Below are 23,479 nucleotides of genomic sequence, written 5' to 3' on the forward strand. Positions count from 1 at the left end.
TCCGATCCTATTCTGCTTCAGCCAGGAGAGTGGGCCCCTGTGTGAGCACTGGCCAGCATACCCCCTTCAGGGTGGATCTGACATGGTCACACACATCTGTGCCCTGTCCCCATCTGTCCTCCCCACTCCATGGCTAGGCCACCTGACAATCTGGGAAGGTCGCCAACTTAACCACCAACTGAACATCTTCAATCACCTCTCAAACGTCTTCCAGATACGTGAAGACTGTCCACACTACAAAGACAGTCACCACTGTGGCCCTGGCTTGAAAACAGACCCAGGAGTCAACAGGCCAGCACAGACCTCGAAAATTAATCCATGCACCCGCAGCCAGCAGAGGAGCCAAAGACAAACACTGGACCCAGTAGGGTCTCTTCAGCGCACAGCACTGGAAAAACTGGACCCCACACCCAGAAGGAAAAAGGGGGCATTTCCCCACCTCTCACCCTATACAAAAGCATTCCAAGGGATCAAAACCTAAATACGAGGTCTAACACCACAGAGCAATGCTTGAACACACCAGCAGCGACTGCAGGCTTTCCTGGCCAGAGCCTCGGGCACAGGCCACCAAAGCGGAAACACAGATGGGACCAGCTTGAAGCTTGGAGCCTCTGCAGAGAACACAACTGACACAGACCCTACAGGAAGTCAGGAGCCTCATCAAAAGTGATCAGCTGAAGAACACGGACAGCTCTCAGGAGAAATGCAAACCGCCACGCCCGTGCGAGCATGCTAAACTCACTGACCATCACCAAGACAGAATCAGAGGCGAGGAATCACCTCACTGAGTAGAAACCATCAGTGCTGGCGAGGACATGGCGACGAGGGAACCCCAAGGCAACTGGGGGGATGTGGACCGTGGTGCTGAGGGGGTCGGGGGGCGCAGGCTGCTGGTTACGGTGCCTCAGAGACCTGTGCCCTTGCACGCGTGTCACAGGATGCACAGTCAGCCCAGGGTTCACTAGGAGGCTCAGGGGGGCGACAGTGCAAGGGAGTACCACTCAGCCACGCCAACGAGATCCTGCCATCAGCAACAGCGTGCCCAGAGCTGGAAGTTGTTATGTTGAACGAAACAAGCCGGACACAGATCAAAAGACACTGTATGTTCTCTTTCCCATGTGGGAGTTAAAAAATAAAACACCAATCTATGTGAACTTAGAATAGCGAACGCCAGAGCCTAGGAAGGTGGGAGGAGGGTAGGTGATTCGGCACAGTGGGGAAAGCTGCCACCTGCAGTACCAGCAGCCCACCAGAGCCCTGCTGTGTTTCCCCGCTGCTTGGCTGTGGGTGCAGCCTCTGCCGGTACACCTGAGAAAGCAGTAGCAAGCGGCCCCAGCACTTGGGCCCTGTGTCCATCGGGACTCCTCAGCAAGCTCCCGGGTTCCAGCTTCAACCCTGCTCAGCTCTGGCCACTGTTGTCACTTTAGGGGCAGGCACTGTGGCACTGTGATGCCACTGCTGGGGTGCCCGCATCCCCTGGTAGAGGGCTTCTCCGTACTAGCCCTGTGGTGACGGCACTGAGAGGTGGCCCAAGTACTGAGTTCCCACTACTCATATGGAAGGTCTGGACGGGGTCCCACCTGACTCAGCCTGGGCTGTTGCAGCCATGTGGGAAATGAACCAATGGTTATCCTCCTCTCTGGGCCACTCTGCCTTCCCAGCAGACAAAATAATATGTAGAGGCGGAAAAGAAGCCATAAGACATTGCAGCCCTTGGCAGCGCATGGGCAGCTCGGCTTAAGCCTACGTGCTGCAGGACGGACTGCAGGCTGCAGCCCCGCAACACCACACAGGGGGGAGGGCTGGTTGCCCAGCACGGCTGCCTCATTCGGCATATCTAAATGCTACATGCTAATTAAACATTTCTTAAAAACAAAATAAGTAAAATTTAAAAAGCCATATAGATATAGGCATTACATTTGTGTTTGTTACAATCTTAAACCAAGACAACCAGTAAATTCCTATGTGAACTAAGTCCCAGCCAGCTGACTTGAGTACATGGTGTCTCACGGACGTAAAGGAAAGGCTGTAGCAGAACTCGGGGTGCACGGAGAGCAGCACTACTCCGAAGGTTCCACAGTGACAAGGGGCCGTCCACAGGCAACGAAGAGCCAGCTGCTTAGTCAGGCGGGGCTGGCCCCAATGCACCTGCCAGCACGTCCCAGCTGCACCTATTCCCTGGCGCGGGACCTCGCCTTCGGCGCCCACGCAGGACAGCCACAGGACAGCTGACACAGGCAGTCCGAGCGCGCTGGACAAGTGCTTCCGAAGGTGTGGCGAACGGTGGTCAGAGAGAGACCAGCAGGAGGGGAAACACACATACTCTGCCTGGGAGCACACACGCCCCGGGACTCCAGGGCAGTGCGGCCTTGAGAAGGCGCGCTCTGCTCAGCCTGCCAAATGACCAGGTGCGCAGCGTCGGGAATGAACGCAGGCTCTGCTCGGTTCTCTTCTGCACACGGGCACAGCAACACGCTGGCCTCCCAGGACTGTGTGGGGACTCAGGGAGGCGGGTACAAGTGCCTGGTACACACATGTTCTCAAGCAGGTGTCATCAACAAGCCATCGACCACAACGGCTCCTTCACACACCTGGTCACCTCCCGGAACAGTCAGCGCTGTGTGTGTGGCTCACACGGCCATGCCAGCGACCCATGTTTGCCCACTCGGCCCAGCGCCTGTGCTCCAGCTCCCCCACCTCCTCTTCCTTAACCCAGGAACCACCCCAGCAGCAGCCACGCTGGCTCGTGTCGGCCGTGTGGCTCCCTGCTGCTAAAGCAGAGAAGCCCTTCACGTGGCTGGCTGCGGGTAGGCCCTGGCTCCTCTCACGGTCCAGAACCCCCGAGCTCTGCGACGACGCGTACCTGATCTTACAGTGAGCCTTCATGTGCTCCTTGAGCTCCGACGAGGCCCCAAACTCCTTCTTGCAGGCCTTGCATGTGTGCGGCCGGGCCCCGGCCGGCTCCTGCCGGTGCTCCTCCATGTGCGCGGCCAGCTGGCTCTGCAGCGCGAACTCGTCCCCACACTCGGGACACAGCAGGTTCTGCAAAGGAAAACGCCACAGGTGAGCAGGGCGGGCATCTCCCAGGCAGCACTCCTCAGGAGAACTGGCACTGCTCACGGCCCAGACACCAACCAGTCACCACTTGCACATGGAATTCTTCATTGGGAGAAAAAACACACACATCGGGAAGAGGGCGACGTGGTGTCAGCTAGGCAGGTTCTGACTGGCTGCTGGCTAACTGGCATTCAGTCCACCTGCCCCACAAAGATGCTGCCTCTGATGCCAGGTTATAGTCTAACAGGCCCCTTTCACTTATTAATTTTTAAAGATTTTATTTTTTGTTGGAAAATCAGGTATACAGAGAGGAGAAGAGAGACAGGAAGATCTTTCATCTGCTGATTCACTCCCCAAGTGGCCGCAATGGCTGGAGCTGGGCCGGTCAGAAGACAGAAGCCAGGAGCCTCCTCCAGGTCTCCCATGTAGGTGCAGGGTCCCAAGACACTGGGCCGTCCTCCTCTGCTTTCCCAGGCCACAGGCAGGGAGCTGGATGGGAAGTGGGGCAGCTAGGATTAGAACTGGCGCCCATAGCTGCTATGCTACCATGCCAGGCCCAGCAGACCCCTTTTAAACAAAAAGTCACCTCCCACTCTGAAGTAGGTGGAATTCTTTCGTCTCAATTTTGCAATGGAGTGGGTTACACCTCTGCCCAGGTGTGAGGACAAGTCAGGCTGAGTGTGGTGGCCACTGCCAGCCATGAGCACAGGGCCAAAACAAACACAGAATCCCGGAGAACCTTTCATACGTGCCGCAGTAACACTTTGGATATTTTTTAATAATCAACTTCTATTGCTAAAACGTCTTTCCCTCGTCTGTTCTCCTGCTTTGTTTTGTTGTTCTTCACATGGCTCCTGGAAGGTTAACACCATTCAGATACATGGTAGTAACTGACGCTAGTGCACACCTTCTGTCCTGCCAATCACCTGCCCTGTGACACATGGACCAGCAGCCTCTGCCTCCCCGATGCCATAAAGCCGAATCCCCTGAGGCCCAAGTCAAGACCAAACAACACGCACCCAGTGCTCCATAGCTACGTCCGTCAGATGCAGTGACCGACCCCCACAGGCTGTGGTCAGCTCGCCCAACAGGGCTCCCTGCACGGTGCCCACAGCGGACATGGCCTGCTGTCTGCACACCACAGAGTCCTGGCCCCTTGGACGGTCTCCCAGCAACACTTCTTGCCGACCACAGTGTGTGCCAGCCTCCCAGCCACAGCACATGGCGAATGCAGCCTGTCTGCGACCTCAGGCACGGGGACCAGAGCTGTTGCCTAGTCATCATCCGCGGAAACCATGAACCCCTAGATTGTGTACAGCCCGCTGACATTAACTTTCTTCTAGCAAACTCACAAAAGGAAAAATGGAGGTACCAAAATGCGCAGCACTTCTTCAAAATAAACACCCAATAGAGATGTGTCTATGACCCCTGCCCTCCAGAAAATCAACAACCACTCCCAACACAGCTCTCCTTGGAAAAAGACAGGCCAGGCCCGAGCCTCGCACCCCAGTGCCCGCTGCTCCAGGCCCCCCACAGCCCAGGCCTTACTTCACTGCCACGTGACCACAGGTTAGCAAAGCACAGACACCTTGCAAACTGGGAGCAGAATGCAGTCCGCCCCAGCCCTCAGGCCAAGCCAAGATGTCACCCCTGGGAAAGCGCTTTCTGTCCACAGGGAGCCGGGATGCACCTGCCTGTGCTGCGTGCACACCCAGGCCCACACGCACACCATGGCCACCCTGGGGGCTTGAGCAAGTTACATGACAGGGAGGGCCTCTTCCTGGGCAGCAGAAGCAACCCTCAAACGCAGCCCCACCAGGAGAAAGCAGCACGGGAAAGGCCCAGCACTTTCTTCCACCTCCACCTCCGCCCTGTCCGAGACGAGCTCATCTCCCAAATGCCAACAGAGTGTGAGGGGACACGCTCAGTCTCCCAGCCATACCCCCTGCCCAGCCCACCCGGGCAAAGCGCCCCCGGGCCACTTCCCCCTTCTCTGCAGTCTCTCATCATGCCAGGACCTATCCAAAGATTCTTTCTGGAAGCTGCTGGCCTCTGTGGACCTCACACAGGACTCAGTGCAGGAAGAGCCTGGCACTGTGCCAGAGCCCACCCTGCCCTCACAGCCACAAGGGTGGGCACAGCCCACTGGCCATCTGTCATCAGCAAGAGTGAGGCAGGGAGGGTCTGGGAGTATGAGCAGGCTGCCCGACAGCCCTGGAAGGTACTCAGTCCTAGGCGCATGTTTACAAACCACTTACTGCCCTGGCTAAAGAGTGGCTCCAGCGACTGGCAGCCACTGTGGGCCTCAGGCTGCTCATCTCAGCAGAGCAGCCATGAACAGCCACTGACAGCTGTTCTACTCACAGATGGCACAGATGTGAGCGCACACACTCAACCACAGCCCACGGACACTGAGATCGAGGGCCTGGCATGGCACACTGCCACCCACACACGGCAGCAGAAAGAGGGCCCCAAGCAGGCACGTGAACAGCACTGTGAGCTCCATTCAGAGAATGATCCAGAAGGGAACTTGCACAAAATCTGGGAAGGAGAAAACATAACGAAGAGAAGATACTGAAAGTGCCTTGGGGAACCTGCAGGCTTCTGGAAACGACTGCCAGGCACATCTGGGCAAGCCAAATGGGAGGTGAGGTACCCCCACAGCCACCAGAGAGCAGAAAGCAGGCCTGGCATGGACACCTACGCAGAGGGCCTGGGCCACACACAGCACCAGGAGCACCCCTCTGCTCTCTGGCTCAACCATGCAGAGCACGAAGAGACGACACAAGCCGGCTCAGGGCCCTCTAGGTCCTCCCGGCCTTGATGGCACGGCTATCCCATCCTTCCTTCTAGCTCATGGGCCCCTCCCCGGCCCATGTCACCCACAACCCAGGCTGAAAACCCACCAGCAGGGCAGGCAACCCCAGCTTTCGCTCCACAGCCAGCACAAGGAAACCAAGACCCTGGCCAATCCCTGCCACTGCCCCAAGTGGCCCTGTTCCCCAGTTATAGAAGACTCCCCGATACAAGTCTGGCTCTGGCTCCCAGGTCACCCCATGTGTCTGAAGACTGAGCAACGCACTCCTGTCAGAGGAAACCACGGCAGTGGGACCTCAGTCCCCGCCTGAGGCCAGGTTCCATGGGAAAGGTCAGTACCGCCCGGGCCCTCCAGGCAGAACCGGCCGACAGGGGCGGGTGCAGACAGCACGGCAGGTGCAGCATGTGGGATCCACAAAGTCAGGAGATTCCAGGATCAGCCATCCCTAGGACCAGGGAACCCCAGGGAAGGCAGCCGCACATGGCCCAATGAGGCACTCACACTGCCCAAGCCCACTGACACACTGCCACTCTCCACTCCCACCCACACTTCAGAGCAGGAAATAATGAGAAACTGCAGAGAAAGGAAGTCGGGGACAGGGAGAGACAAAAGACCTCGTCCACCCGGCCCTCAGCCCCTCATCCACCTGGCCCACAGCCCATCCTGCCCTGGCCCCTCATCCACCCAGCCCACGGCCCGTCCTGCCCCATCGCCTCGTCCACCCGGCCCTCAGCCCCTCTTCCACCAGGCCTACGGCCCATCCTGCCCCGGCCCCTCGTCCACCCGGCCCACGGCCCATCCTGCCCTGGCCCCTCGTCAACCCGGCCTATGGCCTGTCCTGCCCCGGCCCCTCGTCCACCCGGCCCACGGCCCATCCTGCCCTGGCCCCTCTTCCACCCGGCCCACAGCCCGTCCTGCCCTGGCCCCTCTTCCACCCGGCCCGCGGCCCGTCCTGCCCTCAGCCCCTCTTCCACCCGGCCCACAGCCCGTCCTGCCCCGTCCCCTCTTCCACCAGGCCCATGGCCCGTCCTGCCCCGGCGCCTTGTCCACCTGGCCCTCAGCCCCTCGTCCACCCGGCCCTCAGCCCCTCGTCCACCCGGCCCACAGCCCGTCCTGCCCCAGCCCCTCGTCCACCTGGCCCGCGGCCCGTCCTGCCCCAGCGCTTCGTCCACCTGGCCCTCAGCCCCTCGTCCACCCAGCCCATGGCCCATCCTGCCCCAGCGCCTCGTCCACCCGGCCCTCAGCCCCTGGTCCACCCGGCCCGCAGCCCGTCCCTCCCAAGCTGGACCGGAGCATCTGCTGCTGAGCTCCCCTGCCCCCAGCTGCACTCCTTGGTGAGCTGACAGGACTACCGAAGGGACTGCTGGGCTCTGCTCAGCTAGGCGGGGGCAGCCCTGGAGTGCAATGTTGACAAGCACCCTTGCTTGGGAGACAGTCTTCAGGTGTCCAGCAGTAAAGGCATGTGATATCAAACTGTTCAAAACAGGAAGGAGAGCGAGGTTTCACAGATGTTAACGACTGGTGAATCAAGAAATGTACAGGGGCCAGCGTGGTGGCACAGATGGCTAATCCTTCGCCTGCACTGCATCTCATATGGGCGCCGGTTCAAGTCCCTGCTGCTCCACTTCCTGCTCCAGCTCCCTGCTGAGGACCTGGGAAAGCAGCAGAGGATGGCCAAAAGCCGTAGGCCCCTGCATTCACAGGAGAGCGCCTGGCTTCTGGCTTCAGACTGGCCCAGCCCCAGCTGTCGCAGCCATCTGAGGAGTGAACCAATATACAGACATTCTCACGCTCTGTCTCTCCCTCTTGCTCTGTAACTCTTTCAAGTTAAAAATAAATCATTTTAAAATAAGTTGTACAAATATTTTTGCAATTCTGAAGTTAGAAATGTTTCCTGATAGAACTGAGGAGCGTGCCCTCACTATGGATGCGGATAATGAAGGCTGACGTCAAGGGGCCACATGAACATGGAACGCCACACGGATCCCCAGTTACTGTCTGTGGCTGAGCTGCACACCAGGAACACCCAAGAGGATCTGGTAGGAAGGGCATCTGGGAAGTTCAGATACAAAAACGTTCCTTCCTGCTAACAAGGGACAGCCTCTGGGAGATCCCTGGTGACACCAGGACCAACCTCAGTCCGCTTGAGAGCACACTGAATTGGTGTGCCGAACATGCAGTAACAAATACTACCAGGTGAGGCTTGGGCACAATGTTCTCACAAAGACTCGCACACCAGATTCCTCTCCAAGACAATCAAATGTAATACAATCAAAACAAACAAACAAAACACTTCCTAAAAAGCTACACGGAATTCTGAAGTTCATGGGTAAAATGCCAGAGAAGAGGAATGGACTTTGGCAATCCTGACCAAGATGACACATCAAGGCACAGCTGGACAGTGGAGACTTCCAGCAGTAGTTCACCCCCAAACCTTCACCAACACTGCACCCCAGCCTGCAGTCCTACTCCACCCAGACTCTCCCTGTGCCCCAGTGACCTGACTGTCACAGGGGCAGGGGGCTCTCAAGCCTAGAAAGGGGGTCCAAGGGCTAAGCAGAGGCAACCTGGACAAAGAGAAAGAGACAGGTAAGCAGGAACACCTTCCTCAGGCCAGTCCTGAATGCCATGCGACTGGAGGTGAGCAGCCAAGAGCCCAAGTGCAGCAGCACTGAGGGGGTAAGCAAGGGGGCAGTACCTGGGAAGCCGGGTGCTCCAGGGGAAGCCGGGTCCTGCAGCAGGAGGGGCCCTGAAAAGCTGGGTCCTGCAGCAGGAGGGGCCCTGGGAAGCCGGGTGCAACGGGGGCTTCTGGGTCCTACAGGGAAGGGCCCTTTCAGGAGGGACCAGAGACGCGCAGACACCGCAGTACCGTACGATTCTAAAGGTGTATACCGGGCTCCGCAGTAGGTATGGGAGACTTTTCTTACCTAATTTTAGAAGCAGGAAGTATTTCTAACCAAGTTACAAGAATCATAATTTACAAATGAGCAGACTGCAAATCTGAGTGTGTGTGAGACGCTTAGTCTCACATGAAAGCATCTTGGCCCGACCCTGAGCACTGCAGGCATGTTGAGCAGGTGCTCGGGGCTTCGCCTCTCTGCCCCTCTATCTGCACAAAGCCGAAGGTGGCAGCAGTGGCCTCCTGTCCAGATGCTGAGTACCGGGGTTCCGGTCTCAGCTTCACGCTAACGCCCTGGGAGCGGCGGGAGACAGCTCCAGGACTGGGGCCCCCAGCGGCTCTGGCCTTGCCCAGCCCTGCCTGCTCTGGTCATCTGGGGAATGAACCAGCAGATGGAAAATTCTCTCCGTTTTCATCCTCCCTAAATCCAGAATAACCATACCTTTCAAACAAATAAATAAGTCATAGGAAAAAACAAAAATAAGATAGAAAAACATTAATAAGTAAAAAAACAGAAAGATGTTTCAGTCAAAGAAATGTAAAACAGAAAAAACATATTAACGACTAATCAAACTGGAAGACGAGTTTTACAACAGAGCCTACTGAAAATGATGAGACCTGGGCACTCCTAGCCACACCCACTGACTCTAATACAAACTGACGAACTCTGGAAAACAATTTGATAACAAACATTAAAGTTGTGATTCGTACATCCTGTCCCAACAATTCCATTTCCAGAGATGAACTATCCAGTGACAGCACAGGTGTCCCCAGCCTCAACACGCTTGACTTCTGGGCCAGTCCCTTCGCTCTGGGGGTGCAAAGTGCTCCTCACAGCTCTATGAGGGCACCCCCTTCAGCACCACAACACCTGCCCATCACAGGAGCTGGCCTGGCGACCCCAAGCGACCCCTAGCATCCTGAAGACAGAAGGCAGCAGGCACCCTGGGCTGGATTCACTGAGGGGCGACTGGAGGAGACGCTGAAAACCCTGCTCGCAGCTTGGGCAGCTCAGCTGTGCTGGCAGAGGCTGCCCTGGGGGCTGGGTGCCCGCGCACCAGCAGTCACAGCGAACCAGCCGAGCTCTGCCACTTCCCGCAAGGCACCATCCCGAAAAGTGCAGTCACGTCTGAGGAGCCACGTGGCTCCAGAGCACAGGTGTGCAGGGACACGCATCTCCTGGGACCCAAGGTGGCACCTCGCGAACACGTGTGCTGCCGACACAACTGCAAGAATCTATCCTAACGAAACATTCAAGATGCACAAATGTGCTTGAATTATCATTTCTAAGATGGATACTATATTAACAATTTCAAGGTTGAACAATAAACACTTCCATAAAGCAACAAATTCTGGGTAGAGGAAGGCACTCAGATTTAATAACAGAAGAAAAACAGATTATTAACAATCATGGGAAAGTTTGTAAAAATGAACATGAAATGGGGAAAGTCCCAGTACCTATGAAACTATATCACATAACACAACGTAATCAATGACTAAAAAAATGAACACGAAATGCAAGGATTGAGAAAAGGTCAGAAAGAACACACACATGTTCTCCAAATGGGGTGATTACAGAGGCTTTTGGTTATATACATATTAAAAGAAAAAGTTCTGTGACTGACGCACGGACAGGACTCGTTCATGGGTCTGGGGTGGCACTTCACAGCCAGTGGTGACAACAAGTCCCTACACATGGACGGGCTTCCGCTGCCCTCCTCCTGCCGACCCAAACCCCAGGCCTGGGAGACCGTCTCCCTGGCTCCTGCTGCCCTCCTCCTGCCGACCCGAACCCCAGGCCTGGGACACCGTCTCCCTGGCTCCTGCTGCCCTCCTCCTGCCGACCCGAACCCCAGGCCTGGGACACCGTCTCCCTGGCTCCCGCTGCCCTCCTCCTTCCCGATCCGAATCCCAGGCCTGGGACCCCCGGCTTCCCCTGCCAGATCCGAATCCCAGGCCTGGGGCCCCCGGCTTCCCCTGCCAGATTCGAATCCCAGGCCTGGGACCCCGTCTCTCTGTCTCCCGCTGCCCTCCCCCGACTGACCCGAATCCCAAGCCTGGAGCCCCATCTCGCCAGCCAACCTTACTGCAGCCTGGGCAACGACAGCCCTTGCACTCTGCCTCCCGGAGAGGCACTTCCTGCTGAGTCTCGACTCTAGCTCCTTCCAAAGTAAACATGTGTATACACACAAAAACAACATGACTTAAAAACAAAAATAAAGGCACTCAGAAAAAGAGGATGCAACCTACCCAGAAAACATGACCTGACTCTGGGCTTTAGCGGTATCTGTGCAACGGGAAGACTGTAGATGCTTTCCTGTTGCGGAAGAACATCCCGACCACCGTCAGCGATCACCTCGGAACCAGAGGTGGCTTTCGCTACCTCCCCCTCCCCCACCTCATGTCTTCATAAGCATCTGCTATGAGAAGCAGGAAGGCTGGGCATGGTGTAGCCAACAGCCACTTCCACCCCACAGCCGTGCCTGCACTCCCATGCTGCCAAGCACCTGGCACTCTGGCCACCCACGTCTTCTCTTCCCCCAGTTCCCACAAACCAGGGGAAAGGGTTCCCCTATCATTGTCGGGGGAGCCACGGTGGGATCCTGCAAAGGCTCCCTTCTGGGTGAACAGTGGGTGTGGAGGAGTGGCCTCTGGGTAACAATTAAGACGCCCCAGGGACATCTGCAGGGTGCATTGCCCGTTCCAGGCCTGGTTCCGCTCTCAATCCTAGCTTCCTACTAACACGCATCTTGGAAGGCGGTGGATTATACCTCCAGCAGCTGCAGCACTGTTACCCACATGGAGCCCTGGGCCGAGCGCGTGGCTCCCTCCTGGGCCCATCCTGGCTGTCCTGGGCCGAGCGCATGGCTCCCTCCTGGGTCTGTCCTGGCTGTCACGGGTCAGCGCGTGGCTCCTTCCTGGGTCTGTCCTGGCTGTCAACAGGCCGAGCACGTGGCTCCCTCCTGGGCCCGTTCTGGCCGTCACAGACCTTTGAGGAGTCAACCACCAGATGTGAGCTCCTTCTCTGTCTACTTCCTTCTAACACAGAAAATAAATTTTGAAGAGACATTTTAAAGGAAAGGTAGACACAGAAGCAGCCTCTGCTACCTGGACGTTTTTTTATTTTAAAGTATGTATTTATTATTTATCTGAAAGGCAGACTGACAGGGAGGACGAGAGATAAGGAGGTCTTCCATTTGCCCCCAGATGGCCGCAAGAGCCAGGGCTGCACAGGCCTCCCCAGGGTCGCCCCGCGGCCGCAGGGGCCCGAGCACTTGCGTCAGCTCGCAGGCACAGCAGCAGGGAGCAGGAGCAGAGGCTGTGCTCGGACGCGGGATGCCTGCCACCCCACGAGGACACACACGGCCCTTCCAGCACACTGCCCTGAAAATGCCTCCACGCTGAGCTACTGACAGAGCCACAAACTAAAACGTTGTACTGGGAAACTAGAGATTAGTCAAGGCAACCGAACCACGTGGTAACCGGGTTCCTGCAACGTGTATGCGAAGCGTGCAGTGCTCGGCGGACAGCCCCCGCCCGCGGAGCCCAGCGGCACGGCCACGACAGAGCACAGGGGAACGGCCACGACAGAGCCCAGCGGCACGGCCACGACAGAGCACAGGGGAACGGTCACGGTACCTCGTCCTCGTGCAACAGCATGTGCGCCTTGAGGCTAGCCACTCTGGAGAACTTCTTGTTACACACGGGGCAGGCGGGGTCGTCCCCACTGTGGGTGCATTTGTGCAGTGTCAGGTTGAATTCAACATTGAATGTTTGGGGACACTGGTCACAGCGATGTGGCTATTTGGAGAGAAAAGTGAAGAAGCCCTGAGGTAAACTGTCCCACACACGCGTGTCCAATAAACGCTGGCGAAGCACAGGCCGGCGGCACACACAGAACCTCTCCCCAAAACACCTGCTGCCCCCAGGGCTACAAGGCCACATTGGCCGCGGCCACAGCAGAGCCCAGCGGGGGCCTGCCGAGCACCAGGCGCTGACTGGCTGGCACCTTAGCTGCTGTGGTGGCGGCCGACTCAGCGGTCAACAGCAGCTCACTCAGGACACTCCTGGTCCGACTTCTGACCCACTCACGTGTGTAGACCAAACCACCTCTAGCAACAAAAGTCATGAGACACTCTTTCCTGGATTTTAACAGAGTGCTTATCTTGGACTGGCAGGGATCTTCCCAGAGTGAGCCTGCCAGCAGCCAGTGGGCACGTGGAAATCTGTGGATTCCCAGGATGGGAGGTCGCCACCCATGGCTGGGCCCTGGCACTCGTACTTAGAGCTGGAACATGCAGGCAAGTCAGGGAAATGCCAGCCATCCATTTCAACTGCCACCTCCTGTCCTTCAGGCGAACCATCCCGGTAAGACACTGGAGTGAGGTCCCGAGGACCCTGCAAGGGCTCAAACATCTGCTTACAATCCTGCTGCACCCTGCTGGCCACATCTGCACAGCCACCACCGCACAGACCAGACCACTTCAGGGCAAATCTCCCTGCTGGAGAAAGACACCGCACAGCACACCAATGCCACACTGGCAAGGAAGCACAGATTCCCTTAGCACATGCACTCACAAACAGGCAGAAAGTGCCCCACGCTTTCTCCAGAGTGACACGCACTACGGCCGCCTGTGAGCAGGACTCGGAAGCGAAGGCACAGCCAGGCTCCCCTGCGAGGGTACGTACCTTGTCATGCCGCTCGTGCCCCCGCATGTGGCGCTGGAACTGGGACTCTTTGGGGAAAGTCTGTAGACAGATCTCACACGTGTGGAAGTTTGGGACTGGCTCGTCATAGTTAGTGCTCTCTGCATTCAAGGTGAAACCGGCATCTACAAAACCGCACAGGTACAGACAACAAACACCAGTCGTTATTCCGAGCCCTAAACCAAACCGAAGTATCTGCTTAACACTTAGAAGCCAATGTTACAGGAAGTTAATCACACACCGGTTTTTTAAAACGGACATATTCTCAGGTTAGAACTGAGAGATGGTCAGATGATGGGGACCTGGGAGAAGAGAGCTGAAGTCCTTGCTGGTGGGATGCTCAGAACCAGAAGTGGGGTTCCTAAGCCTTGAGCCATCCACGCCTGCGCAAGCCAGTTCACTGCCCTGCATGCTAACACTCAGCTCAGGTACACATCAGCACCCACGCCCGCGCAGGCCCACAGCTCCACCCCACATGCACACGCCTGCACACACTCATACATCTGCTCACACATACACATGCACACACATCCAGTAGCTCATACACCTGCACACACAGGCACACCTGCACACAGGCACACCTGCACACACAGACACACCTGTACACACAGGCACACCTGCACACAGGCACACCTGCACACACAGGTACACCTACACATGCAGGCACACCTGCACACAGGCACACCTGCACACACAGGCACACCTGCACACACAGGTACACCTACACATGCAGGCACACCTGCACACAGACACAGGCACACCTGCACACACAGGCACACCTGCACATGCAGGCACACCTGCACACACAGGCACACCTGCACACAGGCACACCTACACAGGCACACCTGCACACACAGGCACACCTGCACACACAGGCACACCTGCACACAGGCACACCTGCACACACAGGTACACCTACACATGCAGGCACACCTGCACACAGACACAGGCACACCTGCACACACAGGCACACCTGCACACGCAGGCACACCTGCACACAGGCACACCTACATACAGGCACACCTGCACACACAGGCACACCTGCACACAGACACAGGCGCACCTGCACATGCAGGCACACCTGCACACACAGGCACACCTGCACACGCAGGCACACCTGCACACACAGGCACACCTGCACACAGGCACACCTGCACACACAGGCACACCTGCACACAGGCACACCTGCACACACAGGTACACCTACACATGCAGGCACACCTGCACACAGACACAGGCGCACCTGCACATGCAGGCACACCTGCACACACATATGTGCACACACACAGCTCCATCAGCTTGCCTGCACACACACAAGCCACGGTGGGTTCTCAACCTGTGCAGATCTTCCTCAGGCTTGGTGCATTACAAAACAGAGCCTTCATGTAGTCACTTGGAAAAGCCATTTGTAACACACACAAATTCATAAACCATTCAGCAATGAACCTTAGGAGAAATATAAAAGCCTTTCAAAGACAGTACAATAATCCAATCTATCTCATAACTGACCAACTCCTGAGGTGCCTCCCACAGCTTGTCGAGATGGGGAGACACAGTGCCCTGGCCAGACCTCATAGCCAGAAACCGTTCCCGACCCCTAAGTGTTTCCAGAGAAGCCCAGCTACAAGAAACACCACGGCGCCTCAACAAGCTCAGATCTCATCAGGGCGAGCGTCCTACTCCACCACAACTGGCTAAGTCGGCAACCAGGCCCAAGGTTGAGGTCAAACACACCTGTTCTATGGTTACATAACAAATCGCAGGGTCACATTCAACCCACAGACAGCTGGGTCAGACACCTAGACGGGGGCAGCTTGGGGGCAGAGCAGGCAGAGCCGCAGCCACCCCTCCCCAGTCAACACCTGGACTCAACACCTGGACGGGGCGGCTTGGGAGCAGAGCAGGCAGAGCCGCAGCCAACCACTGCCCACCCACCCCCCCCCGGGCCTGGGCCTGCAGCACCGGAGCCCCCCTCCCAAAGCTGCAGTGCCTGCAAGCGGCGAGCTGCTGGCAGCTCCCAGAAGGAGCAGCATCCGCGCCTCAAGGCCACAGTTCAAGTGTTTCTGCAACAGATCTTGGAGGACAGAGTGAAGCAAGGCTCTGAGTCTCTGTGCTGACTGAGAAGGGATTTAATGAGCTGCAAGGAACAGACAAAAGCCAGGAGACAAGGAACTATACATTTAAAATTGGAAAATGGAGTTGTACTTACAACTTAAGACATTTCCAGAAGTCTCTCATCTTAAGCAGAGTTCTTCTCAAAGTATAATAAAGCACTTTCTCAAAAAGTCCCTTAACCAAACAGCAATAATTCAATATTAACCTGGCTCCAAAGCAAACTGAACACAGTTATCCTAACTCAACTGTGACTAGAGGAGAAAAAAATGCTGTGGTTTTACACTGAGCCAAACGTTAAAGCCCAGGAGCTGACATCGCACAGCACGCTGGATGACCGCTTGCCACCCCAGCAGCCCTTCTGATGCGGCAGCGGATGGCCCGAGCAGCTCGAGGCTCAGTGCCAACGAGGCCCTCTGGGGGGGGAACCCCAATGTGCGTGGAACACTTGGCTCTGTCACTCTGCCTTTCAGGTGAACAAATTCTTCTTCTTAAAAAGGAGTAGATTATTTAAAAAATAAAAACCAAAGCAACTTTGACCTCCCCTCTTGTACAGCCAGGAGGCCTTCTGCCTCAAGCCTCTTCTTTACGACCAGGAGGTATCAAGGACAGGCGTGCACACACACACACAGAGGCCAGCACAGGCGTATACACACACACACACAGGTATTCTCACATACAAACACACACAGTCAGAACAGGCATTCACACACACACACACAGTCAGAACAGGAATTCACACACACACACACACACACAACCACCACTTGCAGCCAAGACCCACACTATGTGCCGGCCAGCACTGCTGCCCATGTGCAGAACCAGACAACAACGGCGCAGGGATGGCGCAGGGTCCGAGCAGCACTGCCTGCCTCAGAGACAGATTCGGGGCCAATGGAACCCTCCGGACGAATGGATTTGAAACAGCAAACAGCCATCTATTACCCCAAGCCAGTGAACCCCATCTGAGTCATGAAGCACACGGAAAGCTTCCTGACAGCCCAGGGACAGAAGCCCACCAACGCTGGCGGGGCATGGCCAGCTCCAGTGCTCACAGCTGCTGCTCAACGCCCGCCCCCAGTGACCCGACCTCCCCGTGTCAGGGCTTGGACTCCAGGAGCGCCCCTAGGCCTCCCCTTCCCCAGAGCAGGCCCAGCTGAACTGGCTAGGCAGCGGGGTCTGCGCGGCCAAGCCTGCTTCTGGGCGTGTCCAGACAGTGGGCGGGCCGTTCTCTTCTGCTAGCCACTTCCCCGTGTCCAGCCACGCCCACGGCGCTGCAGAGGGCAGCTGCACGCGCCTGACGTATCGGCCATGCCTAAGTCCCCACCTAGGACCCTCAACACCCAAAGGAGACTATGTCAGCCTGTTTCCAAAGCAACTGTGCTCACCCCCAAACGCCTCCTGGGCTCTATGCTCTGTAACCCAGCTGAGTGTCCTGCCCCCTGCACTCCTCCTGGCGCCAGCCCCATGCTGGCACCGCCAGGCTCTCTTCCTGGACACTGCACTCTTTCCCCATTACTTTTTAATTCCTTCTGCTTCCGGGTGGCCTGTTTGCTGCTGCCCCTCCCACACCGGCCAGAGCCCTTCCCCCAGCACACTGGTCTCCCAAGCCTTCACAGGGCTGGCACACAAGGTCATGCAGCCAGCGTCTGAGGGCCCCACAGCCCATCCTCACAGCCCTGCCTGTCCACACGGCCCTGCCCCGCCGTCCGAGGGCCCCGCAGTCCATCCACACGGCCCTGCCCCGCCGTCCGAAGGCCCCACAGCCCGTCCACACGGCTCTGCCCGTCCACACGGTCCTGCCCCGCCATCCGAGGGCCCCACAGCCCGTCCACACGGCCCCTACTCCTCCACAGCCTGCAGCTCACACTGCCCAAAGCGACAGGCAGCCTCCTTGGGTCCGCCCACTCCTGTCCACCACAGGCATCACCAGCCAGGCGGCTCCCAGGAGTCTGCCCCAGTGGGACTGCACTCTTTTCTCTGACGTCACTCAGAAAACCCAGTGCTCGGAGTGGGCCTCGAGCACAGCTTGGAGCACCTCCTTCTAGGAACACCACAGGACAAGCCCGAAGCACCTGACCCTGCCCTTTTCAGAAGCAGCAGGCGCCTCCTGCCCTAACAGCACCCCGAGTCCCTGGGAGCGGTCCCACTGCAGCTGGGATCCAAACACCATCTAATCTCCCATCTCCTCCCCTGTCACTGCCAAGTTCACGGGAAAAGGCCTCGAGCTTTGTCCACCTCACGCGGCGCTCTCACGTCAACCGAGCACTCAGCAGCATCTGAAGGCCCCAGCAGGCACTCCTGCAGGGCAGCCCATGCTCACGAGCCTCGCCCAGCAACGTGCGGGCAGCACTCCTTAAAGTGCCACCACCAGTCTAAGGTGGTTTTAAGTCGCACAGGGGGCGTGTCCCGACGTGAAGCACAGTGGACTGGGCAGTGTGGCACTGGCCTGAGGAGACCACGGGGCAGGGCAGGGGGTCAGAATAAGACACAATGCCTGCCTGTCGACTGACATGTGAATCCAAGACCACACGGCGCAGAGGGCACACTCCTCTGCAAGGGGTCCCGGGACCACGCACACAGCCCACCGCACACCAACATGGGAGGGCAGAGACTTCGATCTGGGAAGCAGAACATGAAAGCTCTCACGTGGGAAAAGCCCCATGGCTGCGGGCTCAGTGCTGCAGGGAACCAAGCAGAAAACATGGAGATTGGGCTCCACCAGAACTAAACCCTCGTGTATGTCAAAGGAAAACAGCTAAGCCTGGAGTACACAGCTCTGCAGAGCCGCCATCTGACACCATCCAGGACACGGCAACCGTCTTCCGACACCACACTCCAGGACACGGCTGAGCCACAGCACGGGTGGGCTGAAGGGACACTTCTCCACAGCTGCAGACGGCTGCGGACGCAGGGAAAGATGCTCTCCGCCGTTCACCAACAGGGAACATCCACCAAAACCAGTGACAACTTCCCCAGCCGCCCTGGACGCCCCCAGAGGCCGAAGGCAGCAGGAGGCCCAGAAGGAACAAAGCAGCTGGCCGGAAGTCAGGACCGCGGGCAGCAGCCAGGAGGGCTGGCCCGGGAAGCTCCGTCTTGTCCAGCTGCGGCACCACGGCCAGCCATGCTCCGGCGGGCTGACCCCTGTCACTAGCCAGCCGGCCAACCCTGGGCCAAAACAGCTGCTCAGCCAGACCAGAGGCCACGGGCCAAGGGGATGTCCGCACCCAGGATGGCCCGTGCACGGTGAGCACTGGGTGGACAGGAAGAAGGCTCAGCTGGCGGGGACTGCCCAGAGCCTGTCCCTGCCACATCACCACACGGAAGGCCAGCCTGAGGCCTCTGTTCCCAGGAGCTCCTACAGCACTATGCCCTTCACAGAGGTGAACTTGACAGACAAGGTGCTCTTGCTAAGCTGGTGGAAGCCCTCAGGCCCAATCGCAATGACAGATGGGAGGCTATCAGCTTCCGCCCCAGGCGAGGCAGCACACAGGGTCCTCAAGCCGCCAAGGGGCAGCCAAGATGCCCAGCAATGGAAATTGTCCCCCAAAAGCAAGGGGGTTCCGTGGGAGGCCCCTCAGCCGCACAGAGCAACAAGGACTGTGAGGGAGCACACTTCCGGGACTGCAGCACATGGCAGGTGGGCACAGCAAACAGCATGGCCCCCTGGGCCTTGCTGGCAGCTCTGAGAGCCAGTCTCCATCCAACCCGCGACTCCGCTCCCGCAGTCACTCAGGGCTGCAGAGGGGCCCAGCAGACGCGTCCGTGTTCCCAGCGTGGCACCGCCTACATGTCCATCCCTAAGAAACGTTCAAGCAGAGACAGCACCCCGGTAGTCACGCATTCCACTAGAGAGGAACCAAGCACTGACCGAGTCACCAAGCAGAAAGGTCACAGACAGGCACCGCACACTCCAGTGAGAGGAGGTAGCCAGGCCGGACGAAGCCACATACTAAAAGGGGGGTCCTGGGAGTTAGGGACTGGAGCAGTGCCTGGGAGCAACTGCTCCAGGGCACAGGGCTTCCAGAAGGAGCCATGTCGGGTGGATGACTGCAGAACATGACACATGCTAGTGCCAGGGCACAGTTCTCGGGGGCTCACAATGAAAAACCCCAAGTCTTAAGTACAGTGACGACACATTCCATAATACCTAAGGAGAGGGGCCAACCAACAGGCCAAGGCACACTCCCCTCATATATGACCACGTCACCACAGAACGCACACGGAGGGGGACAAAAGCCACGTTTGAAAACACTTGCCTGAGTAACAGAAGAGAGAATCAAACACAAAACTCAACACGGCAATTAAAACACTATCAGACAACCCTTACGAGAGAAGAAAGAAGCCACTTCCAAGAGAAACAGCTTCCAACAGGGGCAGAGGGCCCGAAGCACAGGCCAGGGCGAAGGCGCCGCCGAGGGTAAACACGCCAGTTAGTGACAGAGGTCCAACAGGACGAGGAGCCACGAGGGGGGACAGTCATCCCCCAGCAGAAAGTACCAGATAACACCATCCGAGCACCTAAGCAGATGTGAGCTAAGCCCCCGTGAGCCCCAGATGGCCACAGTCCCCTCAGGCACACGCCCCACCCGACCAATCACCGCAGCACCAACCCAACTGCCTGGAAGAGCCCCAGCTGAGAAGGGGGATTTACAAGCCATCACAGGACGATTAGCAATGCCTTGAGCCGCGCAGGCCCTGCGGCGCAGCAGTGACATGCACCCCACACCGGTCCTGGTGGGAGTCCCGGCTGCTCCCCTCTGACCCAACTCCCTGCTAATGTCCTGGGAAACAGCCAGAGCGCCCAAGTGTTTGGCGCCTCTCTCCCATCTGGGGGATCCAAGGGAAACTCTTGGCTCCAGCATAGGACTTCTGGGGGGTGAAACAACGACGGAAGACCTCTGTCTCTCCTCTCTGTAACTGCTTTTCAAATAAATACGTTGTAAAAAACAAACAAACAACAAAACAAACAAACAAAAAAGCCTCATTTCTCAAACCTAATGAAGATAAAAGGAAACCCTGTCCAGATGTGTGGGGGGCAGAGTGAAGCAACATCCCGACCCCACCGGCCCGGGGCCAGGGTGCCTGCCACGCCGCGGACACGGCAGCCAGGCACGCAGCCTCAGGCGCACGTGTTGGAAAGTTAAGGCTGAAAATGAGCAGGCCACATCAAGAAGCCAGGAGGAACAGGAAATAAAAAGGGAAAAACTAACAGTGCAAACCCGACGAGTACCTAGGGAAAGGGACCCCAAACTTTACTCTGTTCTCTTTGAAGATCGGTCAAACTGAGCAGCCCTGGCAAGCCTCAGATGAGAAAAGGGGTGACTGCTCCTCTTGGGGAGAGGAGAGGTGCTCCCCAGGAGCCCTGAGCCCCCAAAGGCAACGTCTGCAGTTCTGAGAGACACACCAGTGACTCGGGCGATTCTTAGACACAGCAAACCGGCAGCAGGGCAGACAGAAAGCGGAACCTCCTGCACCGACAGTGAGTGAGAGGAGGGAAGGCCCTGGGGACGCCTCAGGCTGCGTGCGGGGCGGGCACTGCCCTGTGCAGGCCACCCTCCCACTTCACCCCCTCCTCTCCCAGCCCCTGGCACTGCTGCCTTCCTGCTCACCAGGGCAAACGCAACGCACATCTGGGCGCAGGGACCCGCAGCCCAAGCCACAGCGGGCACCTCACAAGCCCCTCTCCCCTGAAGATGCCTGCAGCACTCACAGGCTTTTCAGGGCCGTCCACAGTGGGGCAACCGAAAGGCCAGGTGAGATCAGTTCCCAGGAGAGATATCATTAGGAGCTGAGGGAATGGGGGCCAGGGCAGAGCAGGCCGGCCGGTGCCCCCTGCCCACCTCCCACGCCAGCTCCCTGGCAAGGCTCCCGAGATGGCAGCAGAGGGTGGGCCACGGGCCTGGGCCCCTGCACCCACATGGGAAACCACGTACAATTCCTCGCTCAGCCTGGTCCAGGCCGCGTGTTCTGCAACCACTTGGAGAGTGAATCAGCAGATGGAAGCTCTATCTCCTCCCCGCTTCCAATAAGTAATGCTCTTTGCAAACTCTACCACATGTTAACACAAAAAACTGCCAGGAGTTTCTGTATACAGATCCTTGTTACTGTTACAGCTGGCAGACAGGGAGACCGGCTGCGCCCCCAAGACCTCCTGCACAGGAAGAGGCGGCGGAACGGGTCCTCCCAGGCACCTGCAGTAGCTGCCAGGGCCACCGCCCACTTGCTGAGAAGTGCCCCAGAGGAGGAGACGGGCTTTGGTTGGAAGAAGGCCTTCCAAGAAGCCGAGGGAGGCACAGAGCCCTACAGGACTAGCAGGAGGAGGCCTTGAAGACGGGCCTGGCTGAGGCCCTGAGCCAAGAGCAGGTGGCGCCGCTCTGTGGAAGCAGACCCAGCCGGGTGCCCCAGAGCAGAGCGGGGACACGGAGCCCGTGGGCTGCACTTGGCCTGGCCCTGCCAAGACGGCCACAGGTGGGACTTAAATCCAACACGCGCATAGGAAGTCGGCCTTGCAGACGGTAACAGCGCGGTACCACCTCAAACGGGCCTGGGCCCTGTCACAGAGGGGCCGGGGCTCTCCGAGGGCTGTAACCCGGCTGTGGCCGCCTCCTTCCCGTATGAAACGGCCCTGCAGGTGGACGGTGGCCAGGTGAGGGCCGCCTGGGCGAGGCCCGCTCACCTGGGCAGAAGCCGCTGCGTCTCAGGGCGCAGCAGAGCCAGCCTCCTCCCAGGGCCGTGGTGAGCCGGGGACGGAGCCCCGGGCTCCCCTGCTGCCTCCCGGTACCTGAGCGGCACACTGCGGGGCCGCGGGCACCCGGGGGCACGCACCGAGGGCGTGCGCGGAGCCCGACCCCGCCGAGGCCACGCGGCACCTACTGTGTGCACCGCACGGCGCCCTCTGGCGGCGCGGCGCGGGGCAGGGCCGCCTCACTGTGCGCGGCGGCGCGGCCTGGGGGCCTGCGGGGCTGGGGCGTCCCGCCGCCCGCCCGCTACCCGCCCGCTGCCCGCCCGGCGAGGCCCCCGGCCCCCGGCCCCCGCCCCGGCCGACCCCGGCCGACCCCGGCCCCGGCCCCGGCCCCCACCCCGCGCGGGGCGGGCGCAGGGGCGGGCGCGAGCGAGCAGCGGCCCAGGAAAGTAGGCCCAGCGCGCGGAGGGGCCGCGGCGCCGCCCGTATCATTCCGCCCGGCCGCCGCTCCCGGCGCCCCCCGCGCCATCCGGGCGCCATCCGGCCGCCATGCGGGCACTGGGCGGTGCGGAGGCCCGGGCCGCGGGCTTACCGGAGTCGCCGCGCGCCGCGCCGTCCCTGGGCTTCGGGGGGCGGCCCCGCGGCATCGTCGGCGGACCACCCCTCACTCGGCGCGGCTCTGCGGCGGGCGCGCGCACGCGCGGGTGCTGCGGCGGGGGGCGCGCCCGGCCGGCCCGGGGCGGGGAGGCGGACGGAGCGGTGGGGCGCGCCGGGATCACGGGAGGCAGGCGCCCGCACACGCGGGGGGCGCCGCTCCAGCCGCGCCGGCCTCGGCGGCTTCCATGGCCCGCGGGCCGCGGCGGGGCGTTGGGCGCGGGCCGGTGGGGGCGGGGGCGGCGCGGGGCGCATGCGCGGGGCCGGCCGGGCGAGCGGGCGGCGGCGTCACCTGGCCGGGAAGGCCGGGGTCGGGGGTCTGGGAGGTCGGGGGTCTGGGAGGTCGGGGGTCTGGGAGGTCGGGGGCGGGCGGGCCAGGGTCGGAAGGCGAGGGGTCGGGGGTCTGGGAGGTCGGGGGTCTGGGAGGTCGGGGGCGGGCGGGCCAGGGTCGGAAGGCGAGGGGTCGGAGGGGTCGGGGGTCTGGGAGATCCGGGGGTCGGGCAGGCTGGGGTCGGGGGTCTGGGAGGTTGGGGGTCTGGGAGGTTGG

General features: G+C 59.2%; 1 protein-coding gene across 2 annotated transcripts in view; it reads right to left on the reverse strand.

Moving 5' to 3' along the window:
* Window positions 1-23,010, reverse strand: part of ZNF236 (zinc finger protein 236) — an 88,937-nt gene extending 65,927 nt beyond the window's left edge. Inside the window, exons 1-4 of one of the 2 annotated variants that reach the window (XM_058676923.1) lie at window positions 22,871-23,010; window positions 13,464-13,606; window positions 12,414-12,575; window positions 2,864-3,042 (exon numbers count right to left, since the gene is read on the reverse strand). In XM_058676923.1, coding sequence (XP_058532906.1) covers window positions 2,864-3,042; window positions 12,414-12,575; window positions 13,464-13,606; window positions 22,871-22,925 — 539 coding nt within the window. In that variant the 5' untranslated portion in view covers window positions 22,926-23,010. The remainder of the gene's footprint in view (window positions 1-2,863; window positions 3,043-12,413; window positions 12,576-13,463; window positions 13,607-22,870) is intronic. The other variant, XM_058676922.1, reaches the window with a different exon arrangement.
* Between the last annotated feature and the right edge of the window lie 469 nt (window positions 23,011-23,479).

Source organism: Ochotona princeps, chromosome 18 (genome assembly GCF_030435755.1).
Source record: "Ochotona princeps isolate mOchPri1 chromosome 18, mOchPri1.hap1, whole genome shotgun sequence".
NCBI lineage: Eukaryota > Metazoa > Chordata > Mammalia > Lagomorpha > Ochotonidae > Ochotona > Ochotona princeps.